At 38.2% G+C, this 19,186-nt stretch overlaps 1 protein-coding gene across 2 annotated transcripts in view; it reads right to left on the bottom strand.

Annotated features, from left to right (window-relative positions):
- Positions 1-19,186, bottom strand: part of LOC116820718 (cadherin-10) — a 162,339-nt gene that overhangs the window by 103,842 nt on the left and 39,311 nt on the right. For both annotated transcript variants that reach the window (XM_075062698.1, XM_075062697.1), the window contains exon 2: positions 8,509-8,890. In XM_075062698.1, coding sequence (XP_074918799.1) covers positions 8,509-8,739 — 231 coding nt within the window. In that variant the 5' untranslated portion in view covers positions 8,740-8,890. The remainder of the gene's footprint in view (positions 1-8,508; positions 8,891-19,186) is intronic.

Here is a 19,186-nt window from a genome sequence, read left to right on the forward strand (position 1 = left end):
GAATGAGGACGTGCTGCTGGCTTGGCTATGCAATTGTGTTTTTAATTCATGGCAAGAGTGCCTTGAAGTTGCAGAGGCACTTTTGAAAGATGTATTATAAACAGAAATAAATATTAAAAAATGTCTGCATAGCACCCAGCACATTTTGGATGCTCCTGTAAGTACAAGCAATAAACAAGTCTTTAAAGGTCAGCATTGAAACTACATCCACACAGAGAAATAATTAATAAATGGAAATAGTGGCTGACAAAGGCAATTTAATCACATTTAAGCTTCTGTCATTCTTGAACTCCTACTTACCATTAACATTTCCTGGAAATTTTAATAACTGTTGCGTCCCTTAGGGGGAAAAAAAAAAGTCACTTTGCATTCAATATATTCCCTACCCTTAAAAAAAAGGACTATTATAACTATTTTCTCTTCTTTGTTCATGAACTTCAATCCTTCAGCCATAGATGCAACAATGATGCTTCATGGGAGAACTAAAAGGGAAATATTTAAAGAAACTACTAGGAATGTCCTGCCCCGCATTATTTTCCAAAATGAAGTACTTTGTAAGTGAATTTTAATAGAAAGTAGGACTAAAAAAAAAATTAGAATAAACTTACTTAACTACCAGCTACAAGGTGTTAATCAGAATCTTGATTATTAACACCAAGTTCCACTTACGAATAAGCTACTGTCTGTCCTGAGAATTTTACCACCTCTCAGCACCATATTCTTTGGGTGTTAATGAGGATGAAACACTCTGCTTCCTTCCTTGAGTGGCACTACCTCATTATCCTTTGGTCCATTTACAACTCATTTTTCTGTCTATTTCCTGGCAAAAATTAGATGTCGGTTGTAAATATTTTGAACTGACATTTCTAGATATTATGAGCCCAGTTCTGCAGTACTTATTATATGAATAGTCCTACTGTCTTCAGTTGAATGAACCACATAAGAATGGGCTGCAAGACTAGAAACTGTGTAAAATTTTCCAAAATATCATTATTTAGGCTCCTACATCACTTTTGAAAATGTTGCACCCCGTATCAATCTGGTCAGAGTCCACCACTACAGTACGTGAGGGTTTTAACGTACACACTGTGCTTTATACAAATTCTGTCCGGAAGGCCCATTTTTCCACTTCATGTTCCCTGCACAGTTGACTCCTAAATTGAGTATTTTAAAAGGAAATATAGCTGGACTAGTCTGCAACTGCATACAAAGAACTAGAGTTGTATAAACTTTTATATAGTAACTAGGTCTGTCAAGCGATTAAAAAAATTAATCATGATTAATCATGCTGATAATAATAGAATACCATTTATTTAACTATTTTTGGATGTTTACTACATTTTCAAATATATTGATTTCAATTACAACACAAAATACAAAATGTACAGTGCTCACTTTATATTTATTTTTTATTAGAAATATTTGCACAATAATAAAAGAAATTGTATTTTTCAATTAACAGTACAAGTGCTGTAGTGCAATCTCTTTATCATGAAAGTTGAACTTACACATATATAATTGTGTACAAAAAAAACTGCATTCAAAAAGAAAACAAATGTAAAACTTTAGAGCCTACAAATCCACTCAGTCCTACTTCAGCCAATAGCTCAGACAAACAAGTTTGGTTACAATTTGCAGGAAATAATGCTGCCAGCTTCTTGTTTATAATGTCACCTGAAAGTGAGAATACACGTTCGCATGGCACTGTTATAGCCAGCGTCGCAAGATGTTTATGTACTAGCTGCTTTAAAGATGTCCCTTCGTGCTTCAACCACCATTCCAGAGGCCACGCGTCCATGCTGATGACATGTTCTGCTCGATAACGAACCAAGCAGATCAGACCGATGCATGTTCATTTTCATCATCTGAGTCAGATGCCACCAGCAAAAGGTAGATTTTCTTTTTTGGTGATTAGGATTCTGTCATTTCTGCACCTGAGTGTTGCTCTTTCCAGAATTCTGAAAGCATGCTCTACACTTCGTCCCTCTCAGATTTTGGAAGGCAAAATCAGATTCAGATTCTTAAACCTTAGGTTGAGTGCTATATCTTTTTTTAGAAATCTCACATTGGTACCTTTCTTTGCGTTTTGTCAAATCTGTCGTGAAAGCGTTCTTGTCATAAATAGATAGCTAAGGGTTAATGTTTCTTTCACCTGTAAAGGCTTAACAAAGGGAACCAAACACCTGACCAGAGGACCAATCAGGAAACCGGATTTTTCAAAGCTCAGGGATGGAATGTTTAGGTCTGTGTCTTTTGTCTGGCTCTCAGCTATGAGAGGGGTCTTTCTATCTTCAAGCTTCTAATCTTTAGTTTCAAAGTTGTGAGTACAAAGGTAGAAAAAACAATAGGCTGTTATTGGTTTTTTTTGTAATTTACATGTGTGTTAGTTTGCTGGAATGTTTTAAATTGTATCCTTTTTGAATAAGACTGTTTATTCATATTTTTCTTTAAGCAATAGCCCTGTGTATTGTCACCTTGATGCAGAGATCATGTTTTATGTTTTTTCTTTCTTTTATATAAAGCTTTCTTTTAAAACCTGTTGGATTCTTTCTTGTTTCCCTTGTTTTATCCAGGGAATTGGGATAACTCACTAGGACGGGTGGAGGAGACGGGAAGGGGGAGAGGTAGCATCTCTCTGTTTCCTTGAAATCTGTGTGCCGCTGGGGAAAGGATTAGATTCAAAGAGTTTGGATCAGTGATCTCTCAGGGTATCCCAGCGAGGAGCCTGGAGGGGTAAAAGGAGGGGGGAAGGGTTTATTCTCTCCTTGTTTGAAGAATCCAAGATTTGGGTTTTGGGTCCCAGCGGAAGGTTTTGGGGACCAGAGTGTACAGGCACTGGAATTCCTGGTTGGTGGCAGGCTATCAGATCTAAGTTGGTAATTAAGTTTAGAGGGTTCATGTTCATAGCTTTCCTACTCAGATTTGAACCTTAGCGTTCATAAACTGGAAGAAGCTACCATGAACACTCTAGCTTTATATAAAAAGAAAGAAAAGACATAAAAACATGATCTTGCATCAAGGTGACAATACACAGGCTATGCTTAAAAGAAAAATATGAATAAACAGTCTATTCAAAAAGAGATACAATTAAAACATTCCAGCAACTACACACTGTAATACAAAAAACCAATAACAGCCTATTGTTTCTTCTACCTTTGTACTCACAATTTGAAACTAAAGATTAGAAGCTTGAAGATAGAAAGACCCCTCTCATACGCTGAGAGCCAGACAAAAGACACAGACCAAACATTCCGTCCCTGAGCTTGAAAAATCACAGTTTCCGATGGTCCTCTGGTCAGGTGTTTGGTTCCCTTTGTTAAGCCTTTACAGGTGAAAGAAACATTAACCCTTAGCTACGTATTTATGACAGTTCTTAAAACATGTGCTGGGTCATCATTCAAGACTGCTATAACATGAAACATATGGCAGAATGTGGGTAAAAAAGAACAGGAGACATACAATTCTCCCCCAAGGAGTTCAGTCACAAATTTAATTAATGCATTACTTTTTTAATGTGCATCATCAGTCTGGAAGCACATCCTCTGGAATGATGGCCGAAGCATGAAGGGGCATATGTATATTTAGCATATCTGGCATGTAAATACCTTCCAACACTGGTTACAAAAGTGCCATACGAGTGCGTGTTCTCACTTTCAGGCAATATTTTAAAAAAGAAGCAGGCAGTAGTAGCTCCGGTAAATGTAAACAATCTTGATTGTCTTAGCGATTGGCTGAAAAAGAAGTAGGAGTGAGTGGACTTGTAGGCTCTAATTTTTAAATTGTTTTGTTTCTGACTGCAATTATATCACAAAAAAACTATATTTGTACGTTACACTTTGATGATAAAGAGATTGCACTAAGGCACTTGTATGAGGTGAATTGAAAAATACAATTTCTTTTGTTTATCATTTTTACAGCGCAAATATTTGTATTTAATAGTAATACTATAAAATGAGCACTGTACACTTCGTATTCTGTGGTGTAATAGAAATCAATATATTTGAAAATGTAGAAAAACATCCAAAATATTTAATAAATTTCAACTGGTATTCTATTGTTTAACAGTGTGATTAATCACAATTAATTTTTTTGTAGTTAAGTGTGTGAGTTAACTGTGATTAATCGATAGCCCTAAGAGCAACAAAAAACTACGGCCAGGATTGAAAAAGATTAAAATTAAAAAAAATATGAAGTTAAGGAACTTGAGCCTATTTGCGGTTTCTAAAGTAAGCACAAAATGTACAAGCTCTTATAAGACAGTCCTACGGAATTTATATATACCTGCTGTATAATTTCATACAATGGCTGGGAGAATCTATGGAAAGGATTCTCACTCTATTAAATTATACAAGTCTGCAAAAATAACTCTCATAGAACCCCATAGGTTTCTCCCCTATTACATTTCATAGGATTGTTCCATAAGATGGTGGGTTTTGACTAAAATCAGCTGAAATTTGTATTGTGTGTTGGCTTCCATGAGATTGAGGCTCAAAATGAAACTCTGGGGGCTTAGAGCCCAAAGTAGGCCCCAGTTTTTCATTGGTACCTGCACCTCTGCAGATCACCAGTGACATCAGTAGGACTCCATACAGGCACAGTTGATCCCAGTGCAGGACTGTTTAAATCTCTTGAGTTTTGCACATGTATCATCATGTCAACGAAAATAACTGACCAACCTGATTGCCTTCTGTGATGAGATAACTGGCTCTGTGGATATGGTGAAAGCAGTGGATGTATATATCTTGACTTTAGCAAAACTTTTGATACGGTCTCCCACAGTATTCTTGCTAGCAAGTTTAAAAAGTATGAATTGGATGAATGGACTATAAGGTAGATAGAAAACTGGCTAGATTGTTGGGCTGCACAGGTAGTGTCAATGGCTCGATGTCTAGTTGGCAGCTGGTATCAAGCGGAGTGCCCCAGCGGTCAGTCCTGGGGCTGGTTTTGTTCAACATCTTTATTAATGATCTGGATGATGGGATGAATTGCACCCTCAGCAAGTTCGCAGATGACACTAAGCTGGGAGGAGCGGTAGATTCGCTGGAGGATAGGGATAGGGTCCAGAGTGACCTAGACAAATTAGAGGATTGGGCCAAAAGAAATCTGATGAGGTTCAAAAAGGACAAATGCAGAGTCCTGCACTTAGGAAGGAAGAATCCCATGCACCGCTACAGGCGGGGGACTGACTGGTTAGGCACAGTTCTGCAGAAAAGGACCTGGGGATTACAGTGGATGAGAAGCTAGATATGAGTCAGCAGTATGTTCTTGTTGCCAAGAAGATTAACGGCATATTGAGCTGTATTAGTAGAGGCACTGCCAGTAGATTGAGGGAAGTGATTATTCCCCTCTATTTGGAACTGGTGAGGCCACACCTGGAGTACTGTGTCCAGTTTTGGTCTCCCCATTACAGGAGGGATGTGAACAAATTGGAGAGAGTCCAGCAGAAGGCAACAAAAATGATTAGGGGGCTGAGGCACATGACTTACGAGGAGAGGCTGAGGGAACTGGAGTTATTTAGTCTGCAGAAGAGAAGAGTAAGGGGGGATTTGATTGCAGCCTTCAACTACCTGAAGGGGGTTTCCAAAGAGGATGGAGCTAGGCTGTTCTCAGTAGTGCAGATGACAGAACAAGAAGCAATGGTTTCAAGTTGCAGTGGGGGAGGTCTAGGTTGGATATTAGGAAACATTATTCACTAGGAAGAGTGATGAAGCGCTGGAATGGGTTACCTAGGGAGGTGGTGGAATCTCCATCCTTAGAGGTTTTTAAGGGCCAGCTTGACAAAGACCTGACTGGGATGATTTAGTTGGTGTTGGTCCTGCTTTGAGCAGGGGATTGGACTAGATGACCTCCTGAGGTCTCTTTCAACCCTCATATTCTCTGATTCTCTGATTCTAACTGAGTCTGTGTTTCAAAGCTTGTGTACTATATAATCCAGCACTTTATTTTGTATTACATGAGGTTATTTGAGTCATAAACCTTAATCTGATCAAGGCAACAAAACATGATGTGGATATTACCTAGGATAATGTGGTATAATTAAATCTTTTCAGAACAGGCATCTACTGTCACACAAATCTACATTTTGGTTGCTTCTCAATGAATCTGTTGTTTAACAAAAGCAAAAATGTAAGGCCTCAGCTGGTGCTTTCTCAAACAATAGTTAATGATTAGTGGTACAGTTAAAGGAAGTAGAGAGCCCCATTTTAATGGACCAAATTCCGACTTCATGTAAGCTAAGAAACCAATAGCTAGGAAGAGAAATGTGAGAAACCAGTTGCTCAGAAAGGAGCTATAGTGCCTGACTCCCAAAAATCCAGAGTCAACAGAATGTAGGATCTATCTTGGTTTTGTTTTTGATTAACTATGGGAGTTTATTCAGAGGCGGGTTAAGAAATTAAGAATGTAGTCAATGCATTTTTTTACCTGCTCTATGCATGGCCTCTGCACAACTCTGATTACTTTGACTTTGGGCTAGTACTTTGCATTTAAATAAAGATTCATTGGCACCTGCTTTGGATGAAAGGAGTAAAGGCAGGAAGATTTTGGTTGAGCAAGTTGCTGTTTTACTTTTAGTAGCTGCCTATAATAAAATTACATATTTTTCATCTCTATAACTGCTGCCATTCTTCACTTGTAGTTATTCCACCTATTCCCTCACCATGGGGCTCTGTAATACTGGGCCAAGTTCTGCACTGACAGACTCAGTACAACCATCTTGACGTAAAAAAATTGGACTACATCAAGTGAAGTCAATACAGAAAGTGGTCTATTAATTTATCCTTTAATCTGGGAGTACATAATTCTTTTCTTGGTGTCAGTAGCATTAAATTCACAATTTCATTCCTCATATTTATTTTCCATCACATTTGTTAATGATATTCATCCTCTGCAGTTTATTAACACATAGGGAACACTGAAGGAGGGAAGCCATTTTGTGTTTGAAAGGACTGTGTGCAAAGAGTAAAGAAAAAGGATAGGACTCCACATGCATTTGCATGAAACTGAAAAGAGTCAGAGAAAAAAATATGAAACAGAATTTTAGAAATAATTGTAAAATACTAGATTCAGAAATAGGAGAGAAAAGTAGGTAGCTGGTGGTGGCAGGAATGCTGCGAAGATCACACAATTACTTGTGAAATACACTTCAGCTCAGGGGTTGGCAACCTTTCAGCAGTGGTGTGCTGAGTCTTCATGTATACAGTCTAATTATAAGGCTTCACGTACTGGTAGTACATTAACGTTTTTTAGAAGGTCTCTCTATAAGTCTATAATATATAACAAAACTACTGTTATATGTAAAGTAAACAAGGTTTTCAAAATGTTTCAGAAGCTTTATTTAAAATTAAATTAAAATGCGTATCTTATTAGTTTAGTGTGATCCTTGCCCTTGCTGAGTTTTCCAGTGTCTGGTGGCACCTATTTAGATACTTTAAGTTGCACACAAGCTTCTGAGTTATAAGTTGATAATCGACTGGCAGGAGGTCAGCGACTGGAACCTCAGATCGGCATCTGAGATGAGTGGAGCTGGCAGCTGGTAGGGCTGAGCAGGGCCGGAAGCCTGGACGCTGTCTGACAGGGGGCTTGCACTGGAAGCAAGGTGAGTGGGGCGGCAGCGGGGACCTCAGCTGGTAAGAGGGCAGCAGCCGGAACCCCAGAGCGGCAGCGGGCTGAGCGGGTCAGCCTGCCCAGCTCTGGGCTTTCAGGGGTGGGCTGAGCATCTCCGCCAGACCCCTCTGGGGTTTCAGCCGCCGGCTCCTGCCAGCTCGGGTCTCAGCCCACTGCCAGCCTGGAGTTCCTTCCCCCAGGCCAGCAACAGGTGCTGAGTGGGACCCCGGCTGGCAAGGGGCCATCAGCAGGAACCCCAGAGCGGCAGCGGTCTGAGCAGCTCAGCCCGCCGCTGCTCTGGGGTTTCAGCCACTGGCTCCAGCCAGCTGGGGTCTCAGCCCGCTGCCAGCCTGGGGGAAGCAACCCCAGGCCGGCAGCGGGCACTGAGTGGGATTCACGATGGGAGCCCAGCGGGCAGGAGCCGGCAGTGGAAACCCCAGAGGTGGGGTTTCACCTGCTGGCTCCTATCAGCTGGGCTCACAGCCTGCTGTCAGCCTGGGTTTCCTTCACCCAGGCCGACAGTGGGTGCTGAGTGGGACCGGTGGCAGGACCTCAGCTGGCAAGGGACCAGCAGCGGAAACTCCAGAGCTATGGCGGGCTAAGCGGTTCAGCCCGCCCTGCATGTCATCAACAATCAGCTCACGTGCCACCTTTGGCACGTGTGCCGTAGGTTGCTGACCCCTGCTTTAACTTGTTTCAAACATTTGTATGTTTCTAAATAGTTTTAAGCAACTCTTTGCATTATTACTTTTAGAGATCTCCAATAGAGCAGATAAACATAGTGTTGCTTGGAAAACCAACCATTCAGCTAGGAGAATAAGTCACTGTCATAACTTGAGAACAGTAGCAGGACAAATATATAAGAATGTAATGGAGAAATATGAAACCTTAATACAGACCTACCTTGCCTACATATTGATAATCAGAGCCTGTATATTCCTCCAGCAAGAAGAACTGGTTCCACATCCAGCCCCGTTTCTGGCGGTGAAGTGCTTTTCCATCACTCCTGGATACACGTGCCAGAAAGCCTTTTGGTTGGTGGTCAGTTGTCCTCCTGAACAGCATTTCTGCATAGAAGGAATGTGGCAGACACATCCAGAGCAGCAGTAGCAGTAAGACTTGTTGTATTATCATAGTTCTCCCCTGCTGTCTGTCCTCCAAGCCAGATGGCTGTGGGGTCAATAGTGTTGTTTTCCTGGATTACCTTTTGATGTCTTTTTAGTTGGCAGTGCAGCCAAGTGATTTCCCGTAGTTCATCTCCCTTCCACACATATTCCACCAAATCCTCAAAGTAAACAGAAAAGACACAGTGTAAGATGAAAACATTCCATTTGCCTGTGACTGACTTCATTATCATACTTGACAGTACAGCTGTAAAGCCTTACAGCAAAGAAAGCAACTGGTTATTTCCCACGTGCACCTAACTAATGGTTGATGCGGTGACTATAAAGGTTTTCTGTCAACCTTCACCAAGTGGGAGGGTTGCAAATGGAGTAGGTAGCTGCTTTCAAAACATTATATGAGGAACACAACAAAAGCGCATTGAGCTGATTAACTTTTTTTCTTAACTTTTCAGTTTAAGAACTTTGAGGGTGTTTTTTTCATGTAGACTAGGGGATTTAATACTAATAGCACTTACATATTAAATACTGTAGCCCTTACTTCAAATATTTTCCACCTGATTTGATTTACAAGTAATCCAGTGTTTTATTAATCTGGTTATCCGGAGGCCTGAAAAGACTAATGCAAAGAAATTTTAGAAACCACAGAAATGGTGAAACACTAGTTCCCCAAGGCACTTTAAATGGCAAATGGGAACATCATATGCATCAGAAGAAATGGAACATGACAAGAAGCAAACATTTTAATATAGAAAGTTCTTAGGATATAGTACTTACCGAATGAACTGAGGTAGCATGCAAACAACTTTAAATGCAAGAAAAAAAATTACGAAATATCTACGGCCTGATCTGATTTGATGTTGTCATTGTGAATTCAGAATATTTTCACTTACAATATACTTAAATTTGACACTCAGTATACAACTATTACTACAAAGAGAAAAAAAGTAAATCCATTTCTAATGTGTTTTTTTTAGGTTTGTGTAGCATTTTATGTTTTTTTTTCCTGACACAACAAAGAAGCATTTAGCACCATGGTGAAACAATAGGCAGATTCCATCAATATCTTATGTTGACATCAAACAGAAATAAACTGTTTCCAATCTTGTGCCTATGCTCCTTCTCAGCATATCACTCTTCATGACTGTTGACACCATTAGCTGATTTCCACTTTAAAATATTCAATTTGGAAATTACCAAACGCTTCAGAGCAAATGTCTGCATGGCTCATTTAGATGTGTTTCAGCAGGCAAATCATGTAAAATACAATTTTTAAAAAAAGAATATTAACACAAACGTTTTTTGTTAGAATCACATTTCATCTTTAATTTCATTCCAAAGCACCACTGTAACTTGACCAAAGCTATTTTGAAATATATTAAGTATAAATGAAAGATATATAATTATGTATGATAATGGTACATTACAGACTTCAAGTATATACAATTATTATTACAGATTATTTTAATATACATAAATATAGCAGACAAAAATTAGTAGCTATAAATAAGAGAACTCTATCTATATGCAAATAAATATATAAAACAGTGGGGAACTAATGTTTCATCATTTCTGTGGTTTCTAAAACTGCTTTGTATTAGTCTTTCAGACCACTGGCTAACAAGATTAGAACATTGGATTACTTGTAAACTCACTTTGTGCACCCTATTCTTTCAGTTCCTCTTTGCCAAGCCTCCATTACCACCTTCTTCAACTCCTACCTAAAAATATTCATTTTTGCTGTAACTCCCATAAGTATCTTAAGTACCGCACCCAACAGAACTCAGATATACACGACTAAAATGAGTAACTACATACAATTATTACCGTAACTCTTGCCTTCCCTTCTCATTCCCCACATTTATGTTTTCCACCCTTACTTATTGTGTCATGTCTAATTTTTAACACCCAAATTTGGCAGAAGTCTAAACAGAAGTCACTTGGATTTTGTATGAACACAAAAGATGTGACTTTACCATTAATTCAGTGGGAACAAGACTGGGCTGTTTGATTGACATTCCTCAACAATCTTTTCTTTTACTTATTCAGTAAAGGGGCTAGCACATTTCTGAACACTAATAGTGCACTTCTGGGGAATAATAATAATAATCTTTCCACAGTATTTTGTCTTAAATGAAATAAGAACAGCTTTGAATAGCCTACATAATGCAGTCTGCACCCAGAACAGAAGTGTAGAACTTGTTAATTCCTTACTGGTTAATTTGTGAGAGAGAAATGTTGGCGTCATATTTTTTTGCAGACCCCACTAGCCTCTGCTAAGGGTGAAATGGTGTCTGTTGCTAGGCAGCAAGAGTATATGAATGCTCCTAAGGCTTTTTCTTCTCAATCGGATATATTTTCTCTACATTTTCTTTTTGATTTTTTCTTCTCTTCTGTAAAGGAAGAATATACAGCCAATGCTTGCAGCTCCTCAATATATGTATATACTGTAGTCTACCATATGCAACAAAAAAAAACAAACCCTGAAATGATACAGAAACTTAGTGGGTTTTCCTTTAGTTCCCTGATTTGGACACAACATTGTTTAGCATACCTTAGAAAAATGCATTTGGCTACAGTGATCCCTGACAGAAATCTATTGACTTCAGTGGCTTTACATCATGGATGAATACAGCCCTAAGCATTTCAGATTCTTCCAAGTAAAGCTGTGTAAAATTTTCATAAACTTTTCCTTTACTTGGGGTTTTGTTACTGACCATGTTAGTTCAAATTCACCAATCCAAGAAGTTTCTAGTGAGGCTAGGCTGGTTCATGGTTTGGGGTGGAAAGCATGTGAAACTTGGCAATTTCACATGATTTTGGAATATAAGACCAGATGGAATTCAGAAGCTAACTTTTGCTTTGAGAGTTTGGGTTTACCTGGAGCTGAGGCAAACATCACAAAATATTTTGTTGTGAGGAAGGACTTGAAGGGTGTCATCCACAAACATGTTCACAGTAATTTACAGGAATTTAAAAGTGTTTGTCATCATAAATGTCAAACAATGCACCTCATTGCGTGCTCTCGTGCTCTGCTCTGGGTTCTAAAAAAAAGCCACTGTACTAATCTTTTTCTTCAATTTGCAAAAGTCTGATGATGAGTTTCTTATACCTTAGTGAGTTTCAAATATTTTATTGTTTTACATAATATTTATTTTTAAACCCACTCATAAAATATGAGCATCTCCCAGCACAATGTATTACTGTGAGCCAATACTGGGAGATGCTCAATACATTGTACTATTTTCCCCAAACATGGAAATTTATTGGATTACCTGTGTAAAGGAGATACAGTTTCTTCTTTCTCTTGCTTTTTTCCCCCCATAGGTATGTATATTCCACTATTCACACACCACTATTTGATGTAGAAGTGTTGTTAAATTCCTCCTGGGAAATAATGCTTCAGTGTCAGGGATTATTATTGAATTTCCTTCTTGTTAAATTAGGTCAGTGGAATGAAAGCTCTGATGGAATTTGTTAAAGTTACAAAACTAGCTAATGTACATGAACTTGGCAGGCTAAGCTGCTTAATGGATGTTTACAGTAGGATTCTCCCCCTTAGACTTCTCATTGAGTTCATCCTGCTGTTTTAAGTGTAATATTAAGTTTGATGGTCACCTACTTGAATGAAATAAATGTCCCTTATACAAAACAATAACAACAACAACTACAAAACCCTTCTGCTTAATATACTGCAACTAGTAGTGGCAATGTCATTAAATAAAGGGCACTGGGGGGAAATGGTATTTTTGGTTTAGAGTTAGATGAGAAGATACAAATGACACTGAGGCATCCCCAGCTCGGTACTAAATACTGCAAGTCAGCTGAGATTCTTCATTACCTTATGAGAGCTGATCTAATCATTGGAGAAACCTGAAACTGTTACCAGCTTCTAACTGTTTTCACTTTATTAGTGCCACTGGAAATTTCTGGGAAACATACTCAAATTCTGATGGAATAGTGTCTCCAAAAAGTAAATGTACAATTCAGCAGATTTTCAAAAGTTAAAAAAAAAAAGCTTGATATATTCTCGCTAATATGTCTACATTACAGTCTATGTTGATATAACTTATATCGTTCAGCAGTTTGAATAAACCAACTTCCTGAGTGACATAAGTTATACCGACATAAGCACTCGTGTGCATGACGATATGTCAGCAAGAGAGGCAAAAAAGTTTTCCAAATCATAAAGAACCTTTGAATCTTTAAAGAGATGCCCATCATGAAGTAACATTCCTCCCTGGTTTCAATATTTCTGAAATGCCACAAGAGAAGCTTCCTGCACAATAATTACTGCTCATTCTTAACATTTCAACCAAAACAAGGAGGTACAGAGATTAATGCAGACTTTTTTGAAAGTTCGCTTGTGCATTCACATAGATAAGAGAAAAATTAAGTTGGAGGTGAGTTCTAGCTTCCTGAAAGTGAAGTGACATATGACACTGACAAGATGTTGAGCAACAATAATCCATACATAGTTTCGATAATGTTCCTAAGTCCTGTACCACAACATTGAGAATATTCCAAAGGAAGATATTCTTCTGGTCAGAGAATGCTTATAATGAATTAAGATAAACTATGTGGGATTTTCTATGATGAGAAAGTTTCCATTCTGTTAGGGCATATAATGGAATAGATTCTGCTCTCATACCAGTTTTCCTCTGGTGTAATTCCACTGACTTCAATGAAGCCACGACTAATTTACATTGGTGTAAGTGAATTCTAAATTCTTGAGTCTAGTCAGCTAGCCTTTAGCAGAGTGGGCATGGCAGTGTAAATGGATATATAAATGCTTCATCTCTCCATCAGCCTCAGAAAATCCTAAATTCATAGGAACTTGGGAGATTTGAACCTTTTTTGCCACATCTTTAATACAAAGAACAAAAAAAATGAAGACTGGAAAAAGAAAAATTCTTCTGATATGCTAGACCACAACATGGTGAAGTGGCAGCTTGTATAACAGATTCTGAACACATAAAAGTGGCTTTTCCAAAACACAATGGAGTAAATACTCAGAATCTAAATTTGCCCTCATTTTTTTAAAAAAATGTCCTTTTGACACAGCTTCAGTTCCTATGATTGAAAAAGAAAAAGCCGTTCCAAATGACCAATTCTTGGAGGATTTTAATCTAATCATTCATCTTATTATACATTAAAGGTCATTTTACTTTGATGCATGTAATTGAGATGTCCCCAAACACGTTCACAAATTAACTCTCTAGATCTGAATCAAGGAATTAATTGATAAAGTGACAATAAGATGGTCATTTTGCTACCTGAAGCTTACCGGCTCTACATTGTATACTGCACTGGACACATTCATAATTGTTAGTTTATAATACGTATTTATAAAAGAAACATGTATATCTCTGAACCATCTCCAGTTCAAGTTCCTAAGTGGATAAAGGTGACTAAAGTCTGCCTGGTTAGCTACTAAACTAGACACAGTCAAACTGAATGGTTCAGAAAAAAATGCTTCTAATTAGGGATGGTGAACTCATTTCCCCCTATTTCAAAGCTGCACGATATAATATGAATGTTCCTTTCAAGCCCAAACATTATTGTATCCATGTCCCAGTTAGGAGAAAGAAACTGAAAAATAGAACAGAGAAAAAAAATTCTAAGGAGAAAAAAATGCTGAGCCAGTATTATTACCTTTGTCAAGAGAGTGTAATATTGTTGTTGAGTGTTAGGTGGAACTGTACTGAAATTTTAACTATTTTTTTTAGCAGTGATTCATGGTTAAGAATAGGTATGTGTGTTTTATACAACAAAACATTCTAAAATTTCACACCTTTAGAAAAACCCAAACATGTTATGTCTTTAAAATAACAATAAGGTATCTAGTATGTCCTTCACTACCATAACCCATCAATACCCACTATCACCCCCCCATATACACACAGTTATATCTCTTTCTTCTCAAATTTGCAAAAGTATGTTACACTCATAACCAAACCACACACACAAAATCGGTAGGTGATTAAAGGAAATGAAAAGGAATTGAGATTTTATAATCATCCAGTCCCTTTCATCCCCTCTGTATGACCTACCCTGGCTCCCTAAAACACTCCAGTCCATACCTTGTTCCCCATCTCCTAACACCATTTCCATAAAGCCTGTCCCTTTATGTGCACCTCTGTACTCTGGATCTTTTGTGCCATCCCCTCTCAACCTTACATGATTCCTCTATAGCCTCTCAATACATTCCACTCCTTCTATGCCCACTATCTATACTTTCCGAAGTTCTTTGCTAACAAGTTATTCCTCCTGCCACAACCACCTTCTGTTCTCTACCTCCTGACTCATTCAAAGTTCCCCCTACTACATGATTTTGAAAACTTGAATTCCCACCAGTGTCCTCCTGCCTCTTCTCATTTTGACACAGGGGAGTTAAGCTCCATCCTGATTCTCCATGGTATGTCCCCATGCACCTCCTCCTAAACTATTTTTCTACCGTATTTATGTCCCACACCCACCCACCTCACCTACCTTCATCTATTCCTTTTCTCCTCGGATTCAGTCTAGCAGCTGCTTCAGCAATGAAGCCTGAAGGCAGGAAATTGCTTTGTTTATACCTTGTCTCACCCCATCCACAAATAAAGTACTTTCTCTTCGATGTCAATCAAAGAAAACAAACGTGGAGTCTGTAGGACAATTCACCATGGAAAAAAGACTCCAAAGAATAATACGTGTTTTAAAAAGAATAGACAAATATTCAAAAATACCATAACATTAAAATAGCATTTCTGATTTTTAGCAAATATCCCAGAAAAAAAACAAACAAAAACTCTACTCTGAAAAGAGGAGGCATGCAAAATGTCAGGAATATTGAGTTTTTCTTTGGATAAATTAGGGTGAAGATAAAAACTTTGAGTTTATATTAAGAGGTTATAGCTTTAAATTGACTACAGAGCACTCAGTGATACTTCAAACACACATACAAATGCACATTCACGCACGATACATGTAAGTCACCAATATAGTGTGTCTGGACTAGAAGGGGACTCAAGGTCCCTCCCATTCCTACGATTCTGTGAGTCTATGTGCAACAGCTGTTGAGTGATTATGAATTCATTTGTGTTTCACCAGCTGAATTTCACTTGAGAGAACCCTTGATTTAGATTAGAAGAAAAAATATTAGCAAAGTAGGTATAATTTGTGCATCCCCAAGACAACACAATTGGTTTGCCAAATCTTCAGCCTCTATGGGATACATATATAGTGCATGAGACTTCACTAAAGGAAATATGCAAATAATTACAGTGAAATATCCAGGCAAGTGGATCTATTGGGATCACTGTATTGCTGTAATTTAGAAACATGTACTGTATTGCTGTAATTTAGAAATAAATGCACATTATCTTGGTAACAATACATTTACTTTTTCCTTATTGTGTTCCAGTCCATCTTTGATGTTCTTTGACTTTTCTGGGAATGGAAAGATCATAAAATTCTTTTGCTATGTTGTCAGGAACTTAGATTGAGAGGTACATCAAGACTTGCAGTGCTAGAGGCTTAACATTCACTCTGTCCTGCAGGTGATTTCCTGGCCAGAAGCATGAATTCTAGTGAATGACACTGAGCATTTATGAACAAGACATTCTTTTCCTTCAGGGCAGAAAGAATTTTCGGGCTCCAGGTCTGTACTTTCTAGCGCTTTCTCCCTGCTAGTCATCTATCAACCCCATCAGAGAAATAGAATAAGCACAGAAGCATGCCAAACATCTAAAAACAAACCATAATCTCATCAGGAGTTTATATCTGCAGCTCAAGCTGAAACCTTACAGTTTCAGAGAGCAGAGTCAGTTCACTGAAGCATGAAGAATTGGAGCACTGAGAGACTGTGCCTGCTTAGAAGACTGTGTAATTTAATAAAGGGTTCATTCGTGTCTACATACTGGCTCCTCAAACTTGTGTTAGTGCCTGCAGCATGGAGACTCCCATTCCTGCTAATCAGATGAGGGTAGAGAGGGAATAAATTCTCCTGTGAAGACAGACAGGCAAATGAAAGGCTCACAGTTTGAAACCTTACTTTAAGAGGGTAAATTGGGGATGACAGCACTTCTAGAAAATTTCTTAAAAGGATATATTTGTATCCTTACAATGATTTATTAGCATAACACAATTATTGAACGTCAGAGTACATACATGCTTCGTATAGTATGCATTGTTATTCATGTTACCACAGGTCCTTCATTAGACTCTTGGTATATTTACAATGTAATCAGGGATTCTCAAAATAAGTGGTTTGCCAATAAGCTTTTTTAACTAATTTGAAGCTTTGGCTTGTATTTCAGTTCCTTTTGGTTTATTCTTTAAATATGTATCACTTTCCTATGGCTGTACAATTTGTTCTTGTATTTGTTGTATCATTTTCAATGTACCCTTTTACCTGGCAAATTAAGAGCTCGTCTTTACGGTGCTGTTGAAATGTATTTGGAATTCTTACGATTCTGCAGTGAGGTGCTGACAATCACATTATATTCTTGGCTTTTTTTGCCTCATGCTTTTTACTGCAGAAGCTAGTGCTACGCACTAGTAAAATTCTGCTAAAGGAGTCAGCCTTGTGGAATCTGTTCTCTAACATTTTTAAGAGTTAACCTAAAAAATAAATCAGAGTTCAGCATGGATCATATACTCAGTCATTTGTGCCTTAAATATTATATCCGCTATGGTATATTACATCTAGAAAAACCTATTAAAAGACCATTAAAATAGCAATGTCAAGCACTCAGGTTATAAAACATAAACATTAAGATTGTTCATGAAACCTTAATTCATCTCATGTGTAAATATTATAATTACATGATCTCATGTTATTCCCACCCCCCCTACCCCAGGATGCCTGCCTCAATCAGTGTACAACAGGCTGCAATCTGTATCTATTTGTAGTATCAGTTTCAGTATCAGTTTCAGCACCAGCTTCCATCAGAATGTCGTGTGGGGCAGTTGTGGTGGTGAAAAATTACACACTAACTGTAATGTTTCTGAGACATTAGAGATACTAGTTAGAGCATTTGACCAGCTCCTCTCTCTATCCCAGGTCTGCAGTCACACAGCGTTCAAAATGTCAAGGGGGCAGTGCATGTTTTCTGCATGTACCCTGATTTGTACAATACCTTAGTTTAACGGAGAGGGAGTTCCTCAAGAATGATGACTGTGTGTGCGTGATGCTTATCATTGACTAAAAACCGTGACTGCTGTACTCAGTGAGCGTCCTCTTCAGACACGGTAGAATTCCCCACTACAACTGGTCTAGAAGTTTTGTTTCATCCTGATCCCAGAAGCTAGACTTCACCTAGTCTCTGCTAAGCGGCTTCTACCATCTGTATATATCTTAGTTATATGGCCCCCAATACCACAGTGATAACATAGTGTCTGAGAACCTATTAACCTTTATTTATCTTCTCTTCCACACCTCATCTCTGTGAGTATGGAAGTACTGTCATCCTTAAAACAGATAGGGGAACTGAGACAAAAGAGGCTGTAATTTCCCCAAAGTCACACAGGAAGTCTGTGGTAGAGCAGCAAATTCAACTCTAATTTCTGAAGGGCCTGGTTACTGGCCTACCCACAGTATCTTCTTTCATCTAGTCTCTGCTAGCATCTAGCCACAGTTTGAAAATGCCACAAGCTGGTGAGCTGTGATTACATGTGTGTCAGCCAAGTGATACCACTCAACTGCCTAGGAAAAGCCTGACTTTGTGGTTCAGGTGCCAAGAATTCTATTATCTTTCTCTATAAACAGGCAAGTAATAAGATAGCACATCACATGCAGCATGCAACAAACATTGCAGAGTAACTAACAAATCAGTGACAGAAAGAATTTCACTACATTCTTTCTACCTTCCTCAGTCTGTGGACTGATACAGTGGCTGGATACATCAAAGTCAGATTCTAAGTCACACAGTAATTGCAATTAAGGCTGCCAGTATAAAAACACACTATGGGGAGGTAGGCCATGTCAAAACAGTGGTGCACCTGGGTAGTTATGAAACAAAACATATGGAGTTATTAATAATAATTACTATTTACATTCACACATAGGCCAGGATTCTTGGCAGGATTTAGGCCTAAGCTTTTACAACATGTAAAACAGAAGATGCCATTTGTATTTCATACAGTTTGAGTAACTACAACAGCTAACTAGCTATGCTTATTCACAAATTCTTACTAACTTGTGAAGTAATTTTCCTTTCACTTCTTTCATGTTTTATGCTTATAAATTTATAGTAGAGACATAATAGATCAAACTATATTGTTTGATACAATATCATAAGTTATAGTGTTACTAAATAAAGAATGCAAAATATGTCCATTAAGATATATAAAATATATAAGGAAATCAAAGCAATTTAAGGGGATTCCATAACAGATCTCTTCAATGTCTGAGTAAGTTTGTTTGCCTAGGCAAGCTGACCACAACCAATCTGAACAAAGTGTTGCTAATAGTTCAT

This window comes from Chelonoidis abingdonii, chromosome 2, assembly GCF_003597395.2.
Source record: "Chelonoidis abingdonii isolate Lonesome George chromosome 2, CheloAbing_2.0, whole genome shotgun sequence".
Classification (NCBI taxonomy): domain Eukaryota; kingdom Metazoa; phylum Chordata; order Testudines; family Testudinidae; genus Chelonoidis; species Chelonoidis abingdonii.